This window comes from Hyperoodon ampullatus (genome assembly GCF_949752795.1).
Source record: "Hyperoodon ampullatus genome assembly, chromosome: 2".
Lineage (NCBI taxonomy): Eukaryota > Metazoa > Chordata > Mammalia > Artiodactyla > Ziphiidae > Hyperoodon > Hyperoodon ampullatus.
The window spans coordinates 56,987,390-57,000,351 of NC_136915.1; the positions used below are offsets into that span (position 1 = coordinate 56,987,390).

Sequence of the window (12,962 nt, forward strand, 5' to 3'; positions counted from 1 at the left end):
TACCAGCAGCTTGAGGCTGAATCTTTGTGCTGAATCTACCAGTCTTCTGAATTTTAACCTAAATTAAAGCTCATCATGATAAGGTATTGAACTGGATCAGGAAAGTAAATTTAAAGAGCTTTATTATCTAAAAATGAGGTGATGAAAGGGGCAAACAGATAACTAGAGCGGGAAGGTTATTGCCGTCCTGGCTATGCTGTGCCCGGGCTCTAAGCTATGCTTGGGTTGAGTTCCCTGGTGACTGGGTGGGACCAGAATGTGGAGTCTGTGTGCTGAACTGTAATTGTGGCAGAGAGCAAAGAGCACCAGTGACCCCCAACACTCTTAGAAAATCTCAGAAAAGGAATTAAATATGGGTCTGAATGTGAGAGCCCAGTAGGTTGGCACTGCCCAGCATATTTTTGAAATCTGTTCCTTGTGAATTCAGCTTATTTTGTACACAGTTGCATTTCCCACTCATTCTTCCAGAGGCCCCCAAAGTTCAGAAGCAGTTCTAGGGGAGCTGAGCAGACAGGCTTCTGAACCTCATTAGACAAGGAAACTTTAACCAATAATATTTGAGCTTTTATTTGTTGAAGGAATTGTTATATTCTGTTTTAGAGCTGCCTCTTCTTTCCTACAGCTTTTTTCAGCTCTCAACCTCTACCCAAAGGATAAAGAACAATGTTTTCTTGTCAGGGTAGTGAGTAGTGATGCTGGAACACAAGGCGCCAGGGACTGTGGCTGAGAATTGAGGTCTTCAAGTGATTGCTAAAATTCTTTGTGCATACTCATCAATAAAAATGTTGTCTACATCTTCAATATATGGATATTTATGTATAAATATATAAATACATACAATTTTATTAATTTATTAATTGTATGTATGTATTATATGTATGTATTATATATTATATATATTTTTAACATATAATTATTATATTAAATAATATGTTAATAAGTAATAATAATAAATAATGTTAATAAAATAATATTAAATTATATTATTTTATTTAAAATAATAAAATATAAAAAATAATAAAATGTTATAAATATATATATAAATATATAAAAAATAAAATGTTAATAATAATAAACATATTATTTTAACATATAATATATACATATAATTATATATTATATGTATGTATTATATATATATTATATATATGTGTATATAACTGGTAAAATGGGCCCTCCAAAATAGAAGATTAAAAAGAATGAGAGGGTTTCCCTGGTGGCGCAGTGGTTGGGAGTCCGCCTGCTGATGCAGGGGACACGGGTTCGTGCCCTGGTCCGGGAAGATCCCACATACCGCGGAGCGGCTGGGCCTGTGAGCCATGGCCGCTGAGCCTGCGCGTCCGGAGCCTGTGCTCCGCGGCGGGAGGGGCCACAACAGTGAGAGGCCCGCGTACCTCAAAAAAAAAAAAAAAAAAAGAATGAGAAAAAAAACAATAGGAGTTCTGTTTCTTTCTTTCTGTACTCTAAAGAGGGTATCTTTGGAAGCTACTGCTTCAGAAGATGGCTTTTCCTTGAAATTGGATTTGAGGAGAGAGCAAAGATGGATTTGAGATTGTTTTGGCTGCAGGCATCTTTCTAATTCCAGTTGTCATCTTGAAGCTTCAATGAGGAGTAGGTTATACAGGGAAAGGCAGGACCTGGCCATTAGTGGGAGAGTGCCTTTATGTGAAAGGCTTACTGCCCTCACTTTATTGGTGTTTCAATGTAGATTGTACTGGGCACAGTACCAGGAGATAACAAGGGGAGCGAGACACGTCTTAAATCCCCACCTCAGGAAGCTCATCTTCTAGGGCAGACTCTGGTGCGTGGTGTAGGCTGAAGTGGACTAAGACTTGGCATAGTGCCTGGGCCTGCTGCCAAAGTGCTCACTCCAGCATCCCCAGCCTGACACAGTGAGCTGTTGGGAGGAGGGAGACAGAGGAAAGAACCTGGCTGAGGGTGTGTGTAGTATTCAAAAGGGAATTTGGTGGGAAATAATTTGGTGTGGTTTTATCTGGACTCTCCTAAGACCCCTTCCCTGTCCCCCAGTCTGTGTAGCCATAGATAGAATTGAGCCATGAGCGCCCACGTGGGTCCAAATCTTGCTCCTTGGTGACCCAGATAGCATTACATTATTATTTTACCTGGTAACTGTCACATATATGGGGCTCCAGAGTACACTCAAATGCTATGAAACCCCAATTCTAAAAGTCAGTCTGTTTTTGAACTTCATAATAATCAAAAGAGAAGTTGCTTAATGAATCAATTTTAAAGTAATCAAGCCATTCCATAATAGAGGGTTAAATATAGACTTTACAGAGCTCGAGTCATATAATTTCATGGAATTATTTACAAATAAGGCAGACTAATCAAAGAAGTATATTCACTTAATAGAAAACTAGAAGGGGACTTCCCTGGTGGTCCAGTGGTTAAAAATCCGCCTTCTAATGCAGGGGACACGGGTTCAATCCCTGGTCGGGGAACTAAGATCCCACGTGCTGCAGTGCAACTAAGCCCGCACGCCGCAACTACTGAGCCCATGCACTCTAGACCCCGCGTGCCACAACTAGAGAGAAGCCTGCGTGCTGCAGCGAAGATCCCGCATGCCGCAACTAAGACCCGACACAGCCAAATAAGTTAAATAAACAAACAAACAAACAAACAAATAAATAAATAAGGAAGAACAGTAGAAGACAACTACCCTAGTGTTTGCCCACTGTGTACCAGGCGTTGCTGCCTTCCAGAGCTAAGGCCAAGGTGTCTACATTGTACTTGATCTTAGGCAGGTATGATTTGACCTTTTACTTCCCCAGATACCAAGCAGTCATAATCTGATCTGACAGAAATTATGTTGAGATTTGAAAAAAATCTAGTTAGTTTATTTAAAGGCTATATTGTTTTCTATTTTGAAGATACTGTATCTCAGTTCCTATCGCAGAAGCACCCTGAACATACTTCCAAGCATAATCTCCCAACACGCGGATGCCTTTATGTGAAGGGTATGCTTAGCCAGTGTGGGAGGAAGGAGGGGATACAGCCGAGTGGCTATTGGCACAAGAGCCTAGGCTGCAAGATTAGAAATACCTATTTCTCTGATGAAGCCAGCCTGAATGCAAGAGAGATCACAAGAGGACAGCAAATGAGGATGTGAAAGCAGTTTCTTCTGATGCTAGCTGTAATGTTGGAACAGCTCTTTTGCCTGGTGGAAGCATGTGTTTAGCTTAGGTTGGGCACATGATAGCCGATGAACTTAGATGTGCTGTGCAAGATAAGCCTCTCCTCACCTCTGTTTGAACTGACTCTGTCTTTCCTTGTCATAAGAATAGAGTTGAAATGTGCCCTGGGTTTGGGTCTCTCTGTTCTTGTATCCCTTTGCAAAGAGGTGCCACTTAATCTCTTAAGAGATTCTGCAATAAACAACACCAAAATTTAGAAACTTGGGCCATTGGATAATTTCCCTTACTGGAGAAATTAGAAAAGAAGCTCCAGGGGAAGCCTAGAACAAACTATCTGTAGCGAAAATCCAGTTTTATTTGTTTCCCCAATCCACTGCAGAGCAATCTTTTTTGCCAAATACAAATTACTGGAAAAATTAAAAGAAAAAAACCCAATAAATTCAAGCCCAAATTGTAGATTCAACAGAGTTAAAATTACTCTGTGGAATTGCTATAAAATTCCTAAATGTTTTTTCTCATTTCTGTACTTACTGTGACCAGGGCTTACATTGGACTGCAAACCAGATGTTGAGTTTAGTAAGATATAGGGAATGGATAATTTCTGATGGAACTTGCAAAGACACTTAGATACAAAGTACTGTAAGCAAGTTCATCAGGGCATAAACTTTGGAAATAGCTACAAGGCCCTATACTAAGTTGCTCATCTGTGTTAATTTTTTAGGAGCTGAGGGGTATAACAATGATCAAGACAGAAAAAGTCCCTTTTCTCAGAGTGAGATAGGGATAGAAAATAAGCATAAATACTTGGAAATTATTCATGTAATAAATAATAGAAAATAATGAGATAGATAGTGTAAGGGGAATGGGACTATTTTAAGTATACTAGTGTAAGAAGTCTCCCTGAGGAAGTTACATTTATGCATATATCTCAAATGATAAGGAGTCATATTCAGAGACCTGCAGGAAGAACATTTTAGGCAGAGGACAGCAAATGCAAAGGCCCTGAGGCAGAGGTATCTGACACTACAAAGATAGAAAAGAGCTAGTGAAGAGAACAGTACTGAAAGTAAGTTGATGTGGCCAAAGTCAACCTTGGGCATCATGTCATGTGATACTGAACAAAAGAAGAATAAATTATGGAAGTGTAGATAAGGAAAATGGTGTCATGGGTTGCCCAAAGGTGAAGTTGTGGGAACAGGTGAGTTGGGTTGCAGCTGGGGAACATGCAAGACCAAGGAAAATCAGAAATATCCAGAGTCCTGGTGTATGGAGAGGAGGAGAAGAGGGGCCTATTTCTGTGTGCAGATGATGATGGATGAGGACCCTGGGAGGAATGGGCTTTGGAGGAAAGGGCCTGGCCTCACAGACAATAAGGAAGGCATTGAAGGGAGCAGAGGTTGGTACCTGGAGCGGGGGCATAGAGACTCATAGAGACAGCGTTGGGTGGGTTTTGTCACATTGAATGCAACAAACACTCTGAAATCACCTTGGCATTCAAACGACTTGGAGATTTCAACACAGGGGGCAGCACATTCATGTTTGAATAACTGACTTCCTGTAATAGGAAAAGGAGTTCTTTGGTAAGTGTTTTAAGGCCATGAAGAGCCATCTTTACAATGTCTTCTTGATACTTCCAATGATGAAAGGGTGGAGATGGTCTGGTTTCCTTATCTGAAGTGATTTAAGTTTGTCTTCTGAATATTGCACCTCCTATGATACTTTCTTTCCTGCTATCCATCCACCCAGCTCTTTTACCTAACTAAGATTTAAAGGACATTTTTTTAAAAAGTGATTATTGGATACAGTAAGGTTTTTAACAAAACAGACCAACTTGACAAACTATTTAGGAACAAGATACTACTGTGTACCATCCCAGCCAAACCTGGGGTTACATTTAAAGCAGGTCAATCCCTGGGGGGGGAGGGGAAATATATATATATAAAATTTGGGGTCAACTAACTGCAAAAAAGAAAGTGATGCCCATGAGTCCAAATTTCATTTGCAGTTTATTTTCCAACATTTAGAAAAGTAGGGTGAATTTATAAGTTTTGCAGTATCCAGATAGTTTCAAAAGCACCAGTTCCTTTTGAGATTGGAATTTTGCCCACCTTGTTCCTAAGGTGCAGGCTCAAATGAAGGTCTGAGTGAAGGATCCTACTTTAATTGATTTAGACTTTAAAAATATTTGTGTGTATATATAGAGGTATCCTAAGAATAATATGCTCATACGCTGTTAGAACTAAAAGGACACAAATAAAATTTGCCCCTTTGATTCTTTAACAGAAGAAGAAATGGAGGTGTTATAACTTGCCCAAGGTCACACAGGTAGTTAAGAGCAGAGCTGAGACTAGAGCTGGGACTAGCCTAGTGATGTTTAGCACTTATTGCTTTTATCATGTGACTCCTTAACCTTTCATATTCCAAATGCTAAAGCTAGGTTGTAAAGTAGCATATTTTCTTCTAGTATTAAATTTATAGACGTAGATATAAATTCCTGATTAAACCTCCTTTCTGGGTAGTGTATGTGCAGATTTGATTATTCTGTCTCTGAAAATATTTCAACAACTAATTGAATTGGGAAGTGTCTCACATTTGATGTGTTTTGTTTTGGCATTTAGGTTTTCCTAGAACATTAGTTCAGGCCGAAGCCTTGGACAAAATATGTGACCTGGACCTAGTGATCACTTTGAACATTCCATTTGAAACGCTCAAAGATCGTCTCAGCCAACGCTGGATTCACCCTCCTAGTGGGAGGGTATATAACCTGGACTTCAACCCGCCTCATGTACATGTAAGAATATACAAAATACTTTCGCATATTGACAAGAAAGAGGTAAAACATTTCAGTTGAAAAGTGGGGGAACAATATGAATAGGCTGTTCCAAAAAGAGCAAATATACATAGCCAGCAAATATTTTAAAATTCTCATTCACTAGTAGTGAAGGGATGTAAATTAACGTTTACAACATTTATTGCTGGTTGGGATCTGGGAAAATGATATTCTTACCTGTATTAGGTATATGAAATATTAACAGTCTTTTAGAAGAGCAACCGAGCAACCTACATTAAAACTTTTAAATACATATTTCACTCAACCCACTTCTGGGAGTACAGTCTATGGAAATGTAAGCACTTTCAGGTCAGGTCATGTACATGATGAGGCTTATTTCCATGTTGTTTGTAGTGGGAAAAATAATACAAAACTTGAAAAGAAAATGAATATTCATCTATGTGGATGATTAAATAAATTTGAGAATATCCACATTTTGGAAAATCATGTATACGGTTAAAAAAAAAAAAGAGAGACATAGTAGTACATTCTTTGGCCCGGAGAAATATTTCCCCTGGGTACTGTTGAATGAGAAAAGCAAATAGCAGAATGATTACATTTTTCTAAAACCGTGACCGCCCTTCTTCTTCTTCTTTTTTTTTGGCTTGCGCTGCACGGCTTGTGGGATCTTAGTTCCCCAAACAGAGATTGAACCCACCCCTCAGCAGTGAAAGCACAGTCCTAACCACTGGACTGCCAGGGAATTCCCTGTGACCACTGTTCTTTATGTATACCTGTTTACACGTCTATAAGTGCTCTTTAGCTTCATAGGAGTAGTGATAAAGATATAAAGGAACTATCCTGGGCTGGCCAATGGTTGAGGCTGGGACAGAATAAGGAACAGGGTTAGAGTGAGTGGGGTCATGTGAGTGGTGGGAGTGCGGAGGAGGGACTAGAGGACTAAAGGCATGAAAGATTGCCCTTAAAAAGAAGTTCAGGCTTCCCTGGTGGTGCAGTGGTTGAGAGTCCGCCTGCCGAGGCAGGGGACACAGGTTCGTGCCCCAGTCCGGGAGGATCCCACATGCCACGGAGCGGCTGGGCCCGTGAGCCGTGGCCTCTGAGCCTGCGCGTCCAGAACCTGTGCTCCGCAATGGGAGGGGCCGCAACAGTGAGAGGCCCGTATACAGCAAAAAAAAAAAAAAAAGTTCAAAATATAACATCTATGCATCGGCATAAGATTAAATACATGTAAAGGTATATGTTTAAAGAAACTTTTGACAAATTCATTTAAAGAGTAACTGTTCTTTCTGTTAAAGACATGAATTAGTTCAATCTGATAATTCTTCAGTTATTTGGTGGTAGATACTATTACTTGTTCTTATCCAAATGTGGAAGGGGTGGCTATTGTGTCTTATTGTGTTAATGTTTATGGAATAGGCTAGACTTGAATATAGACAGAGTCAGTAATAACTATAGAAAACTACTTCAAGGGGTTAAGGATGCCTTCCTGGCTCTGTAAGTCTTCATTAAGTCCTGATGAGTCTTTTTCATTTGGGCTAAGCACTGGCCTCCTTTTCTTTTCTTTTTTTTTTTTTTTTTTCTCTCTGCGGTACGTGGGCCTCTCACTGTTGTGGCCTCTCCCGTTGTGGAGCACAGGCTCCGGACGCGCACGCTCAGCGGCCATGGCTCACGGGCCCGGCCGCTCCGCGGCACGTGGGATCTCCCCAGACCGGGGCACGAACCCGTGTCCCCTGCATCGGCAGGCAGACTCTCAACCACTGCGCCACCAGGGAAGCCCCTGGTCTCCTTTTCAAGTTTTCTTTTTAAAATGTAAGTAGTTCTGCAAGTCCTTTATTAGAGCCCTTCCTCCATTCCATCCCCAAAAGTTAGTATGGGAAAAAAAATGTATAGGGAGGAAAATAGGGTTCTGAACTTGCATTGGAGTCTAACACAAAAGCTTCATATTTTGGCTCTGCCTAGACCTGCTGATGCAGACTCTCCCAAAATTTGAGAAGCTTTAACACTGAGTTGCTTTCTAAAGACTGGGTATCCCTAAAAGAACACCTGCAATTACAGTGCTATTTCCAAAGATAGCAGTAAAAGTGCTACTCTGGGCTAAGTCAACCAGCTGTTGTGGCCAAGCTGCCCCAGGAGAGATTCTGATGTCCTATTCTGCTCTTTCTGGAAGCAGTTGTTGTTATCTCCTGATGCTCTGAAGTCCTGGAAATGGCTTCTGAACTTTGCAGCAGTAAGTAAAATAAAGGAGAGGGAACTATAGGTGACGTACAGCTTTCTCCCATGCCCATCTCTCATGTTTTGTTAGGGTAACAGCCCTGGAATACCCATGTGATAATTGTGGCTCACCAATAAATCCTAAGTGTAAGCTATGTACCTAAGGCCCTGAGCTATAATAAAATTTTAGTGAATTTCAAACTTACAGCCAGTTTCAGACTATCCCGTTGAGTTGCCTGAGCCTTTTGATTCTGCTTTAGCCTACCTTTTGACAGATTTATTTCTTGTTACTCTCTCCCCTGGTAGGCAATAGCCATGGACATGGGTGACAAAATTCTCATGTGTCCATTTTGCTATTTGTAAGTAGGTGGTATGGCTCCTGAAGTTAAAATATATTGAAAATCAAATTTTCTAAAATTGCAGTTTTTCAGTTCTCAGAATGTTTGTTCCTGATTATCATGGGTATAATGATTCATGCCTATTCTACCTTCAGATGTCATTATTTAATTTAGTAAAATAACCTGAGTAAGTTTAATCTCAGAAGAGCTACATGACAGAATTTGAAAGCTAGCAGAGACAGGACTGAAATACCTCCTCCTCAATTAAGTGTTTTCCCTAAGTAAACCGTTTGGTTCTTTGAGATATTTATTTTCCATATTATGAACTCAGGCTTTAGAAAGGCAGCTAGTTTTAGGAATATTTAGAGGGCTAGAGTGACATTGTCTAATGGCTGTTTGGTGTTGGGGGAGACAGCATGGAATTTTGAACTGTGAGTTGAAGGTATCATTCATCAGAACCACTGGAACATGTTTGGAAAGACCTGAGAAGTTAATAAAGATTTAATGTCAGCTCTTATGAAAACAGCTTAACATATTGTTATGAACGCTATTTCTTTTTCAACTACCTTTACCATTACTATTGTACCCCAGGCCTAAATCATCACGGGGTAGGAATCAAAGGTAAATATATGGTTTTGCCCAGGAAATTTTTTTCTTTTTTTTTTTTTTTGGCGGTACACGGGCCTCTCACTGTTGTGGCCTCTCCCGTTGCGGAGCACAGGCTCCGGACGTGCAGGCTCAGCGGCCATGGCTCACGGGCCCAGCCGCTCCGCGGCATGTGGGATCTTCCCGGACCAGGGCACGAACCCGTGTCCCCTGCATCGGCAGGCGGACTCTCAACCACTGCGCCACCAGGGAAGCCCCAGGAAAGTTTTATTTAACCTATGGAATAGCCCAACTGTTGGCCATACTAACTGGTTTCTCTGGTATTTGTAGGGGATCGATGACATCACTGGTGAACCATTGGTACAGCAGGAGGATGACAAACCTGAAGCAGTTGCTGCCAGACTTAGACAGTACAAGGATGTGGCCAAACCAGTCATTGAATTATACAAGTGAGTGTGCTTCAGTGTTTCCATGGCAGATGGCCAGCCAGAAAGGTGTGACTCCTCATGGGAAGGACATTGGGCTGCAGTGGGGTAGTGTTTCTTTAAGCTTGATAAACCCAAAAGGCCCAGTACCTCTCAGATGAAAGTCAGATGAAATGCTGGCATTGTATGTGGGAGAGAATGCCTGGTATTTTTATGCTGAAACTCTTATAAGGACCAAAACCTGATCATCTCTGTCTGCTTGACTGTAAAACTGCATCTAGACTTTTCATTTTTCTCTTAAGGGACTGAAATAATGGCTTACATTTTGATACTCCCATATGTAAATATCTGACTTGGATAGAAGATTAGAAGTGACTTTTGGCCCTGACATGTCTGGAGGGTGTTTAAACAAAGAAGAGCTAAAACTGCAGATTGCAAATTCACATGGCTATAGAGGCCAGGCAGTTATTGGAAATGAGTGTCAAACCTTGTGGGGGACTTGTCAAGCTGGGCTGTTGAGTGACAGTTGAACTGGACAGCTTCCTCTGTTTCTCCAGCCAATTATCACCCCAGGAACACTCAGGCTCAGTGTGACCAGTGATCCCTGTTTTTCAAGAGAAGCAGAAATCAGGCTCTCTGTGGAAGAAAATCCCAATTTTTATTTTTATTTTTTTTTCAAATTTTTTATTTTTTTACACAACATTTACAGTTTTATTGATAGGGTATAGCCATTATGCCAAAATTCAGCCATCATTATACAACCTCATTTCCCATCTAAAATAAATGAGAATATATTTTACTTTAAATGGGACCTACTGGCAAAGTGCCAAGAATTAAAGGCTAACCTTAAAGTCTTAATTTCATACTTCAAATATCACAAAAAGCAGTGATTCCCAAAACCATGAAAGCATAATGAAATAACTACACAGAGAAAAAGGACATTTAACTCATTTCATGCTTTCTTAATTTTATATAGTGAAAATGGACATATTTATAACTTCAGCATACTTCATAAAATCATTATTCATCAGAAATAGACAAATGTTTACAGAGAACATTTAACATAAATTTCATAGTTGCTTATAAAAAGGCACTTGAAAGATTGACCTGTATAAAGAAATGAGTCTTGTCAAGAGATGGTAAACTATAAATATAAAATATACCACAATGTTAAAAACCTCATAGTGTTCTATAGGAAAATCTCTAAAGATAACTTAATCTTTTGGGGGAAAAAAGTATTTAGCATTACAGATTTAAAATGCAAATTTTATATATGAATTCAATAAGGAATACATTTAAACCTTACATTGCCACATAATCATCATCTATTTTGTGGAAAACAATAAAAATTATGTACTTTTTGAACATGTATACATCAAAACCAAAAGGTTAATTTTTACTTTTTCCTTTATTGGCAACTTTGATGCATTTTTAGGTTTTGGTTCCCAGAGGGCGTTTTTTACAAATCTTGAAGCCACCCCCCCGTCCAGCTTGCCAGCCTTTTTCTTGTCTGTTATTTCCTTGACTCTGTTCATGTATACTCTGATTCTTTCTAATTCTTGCTTTACTGGATGTTCCTTAGGATTGATTCCCTGAGTTGCCAAATAAACCCAAAACACTGAATTTAATGTGTAAGTAGAAACTAAATCCACTTCTCACTTGTTCAAATGGGTCCAACTTCTGCAACAACCCAACTCATTTCTAGAAACAGACGTCCTGGTCTTCAGCATCTCATCCACAGCACCAATGGAATTCTCAAACGTTGATAAATACCATGAATTTCTACAGGATAGTCTTCATTAATTTCTTCGCCTGCCATTATGACCAACTCGCGGGCCTTCCACCCCTGCCTACCTGAAACAAGTCAGCGGCAGTGATGTCAGTGGTGCACCGGCTCTCCCCAGTTTTTATATTGGCAACAAGTTAAAAAAAGTTTAACCGCATAGAAGCCAAACAAACCCTATATGTGGACTGCATTCAGGACAGCAGTGTACAGCCTCTGCTATAATCAATTTCTGACCTTGTACCCCCCAAATAAGTTAGCAACCCTGTAGATATGACATTTCTGATCATATTATTAGGACACATCTTGTATTTCATGATCTATTGTTATAAGTAATAAAGGTTTTAGAGTAGCAAGGATTGTCAGTGATTTGCTTTTTAATGTGTATATTGAGGCAGATTTGGGGTTGTCCCTATAATGTTATTCTTTGATATGAATTTATTTTTTTAAGGTTTTCTTTGTTTTTGATGTGGACCATTTTTAAAGTCTTTATTGAATTTGTTACAATATTGCTTCTGTTTTACGTTTTGGTTTTTGTGCCTCGAAGCATGTGGGATCTTAGCTCCCTGACCAGGGATCAGACCCGCACCCCCCAGCATTAGAAGGCGAAGTCTTAACCACTGGACCACCAGGGAAGTCCCCTTTAATATGTTTTTAAAGGGGAGAAGAAAAGGTGTCACGATGGCAAGCTTGCCAGAATTAGTGGGCGTGTTGATACATTTGTAGGGGCTGTTTTGGCGCTCGGTGATGTGTCATATAGACAATGAGATTGTGCTTACATTATGCCCAGGATCTTCTTCTGCTCTAATATCATGTCAGAAGGAAACCTAAAATGCTTTGTATGTTGGACTTTGTTTTTCAGGAGCCGAGGAGTACTCCACCAATTTTCCGGAACGGAGACTAACAAAATCTGGCCCTATGTTTACACACTTTTCTCAAACAAGATCACACCTATTCAGTCCAAAGAAGCCTACTGAGCCCGTCCAGTGGAAGAACCAGGAAGATATGGTCATCCATTCAATTGTATGTGTAGTGTTGGTGCCATGTCCCAATTAGCAGCTAGCTGAGATAACTTGCAGCATCTTTTCTAGTTTAAATGGTGAACTGCTATGAAAACTAATGAATAGAAAGAGTTAATGAAGAGGCTCTTCTCTGCCTTTCTCAAAGAGGGGCTACCTGCACATATTTAAGATGTCCCTGCACATGTCTCAAGTCCTTCACAAGAAAGAAAGCAAGTACAGGCTGGATTTCAAGTGGTGTATAACCCAAGCTCTAGCTGATTTTCGACAGCCATGTTGTTGCCGTAGTGGCCTTTTCACATGTGATGGTGGTGGTCCCTGGTTCTCCCCAGCCCGCAAAGGCTGTTGAACCATAGCACCAGGAGGCCTGAGAATGCCAAGGGCTGTAGCTGCCTTTGTCCCAGGTTCTCTGGTATGTGCCCTCCTGGTGACAGTGAGATTGAAGCTAAACTCTCGGTGGTTGCTTCTCTGGCCTTGAGTCACTCTCCACAATTCATTTTTTCTCTTAGGAATGACGCCTTCTCTCTGCATCCATACTCCATAGAATCTCTCCTTTCCAGTCATCCTGGAATGAAAGGATTTGGCTTTTACTACTTTTATTAGACATCTGCTTTCTCTCTTCCTAGACTATTAA

General features: G+C 40.3%; 1 protein-coding gene and 1 pseudogene across 2 annotated transcripts in view; one reads left to right on the forward strand and one right to left on the reverse strand.

The window, feature by feature from the left end:
* AK4 (adenylate kinase 4) overlaps nucleotides 1-12,286 on the forward strand; it is a gene marked incomplete at its 3' end in the record, with an annotated part of 69,057 nt that extends 56,771 nt beyond the window's left edge. Inside the window, exons 4-6 of the mRNA XM_079725605.1 lie at nucleotides 5,774-5,946; nucleotides 9,432-9,550; nucleotides 12,172-12,286. Coding sequence (XP_079581731.1) covers nucleotides 5,774-5,946; nucleotides 9,432-9,550; nucleotides 12,172-12,286 — 407 coding nt within the window. The remainder of the gene's footprint in view (nucleotides 1-5,773; nucleotides 5,947-9,431; nucleotides 9,551-12,171) is intronic.
* LOC307069894 (nuclear nucleic acid-binding protein C1D-like) lies at nucleotides 10,916-11,348 on the reverse strand (annotated as a pseudogene). Its single transcript has one exon. The product of its transcript is annotated as a nuclear nucleic acid-binding protein C1D-like (transcript).
* Nucleotides 12,287-12,962: the final 676 nt, after the last annotated feature.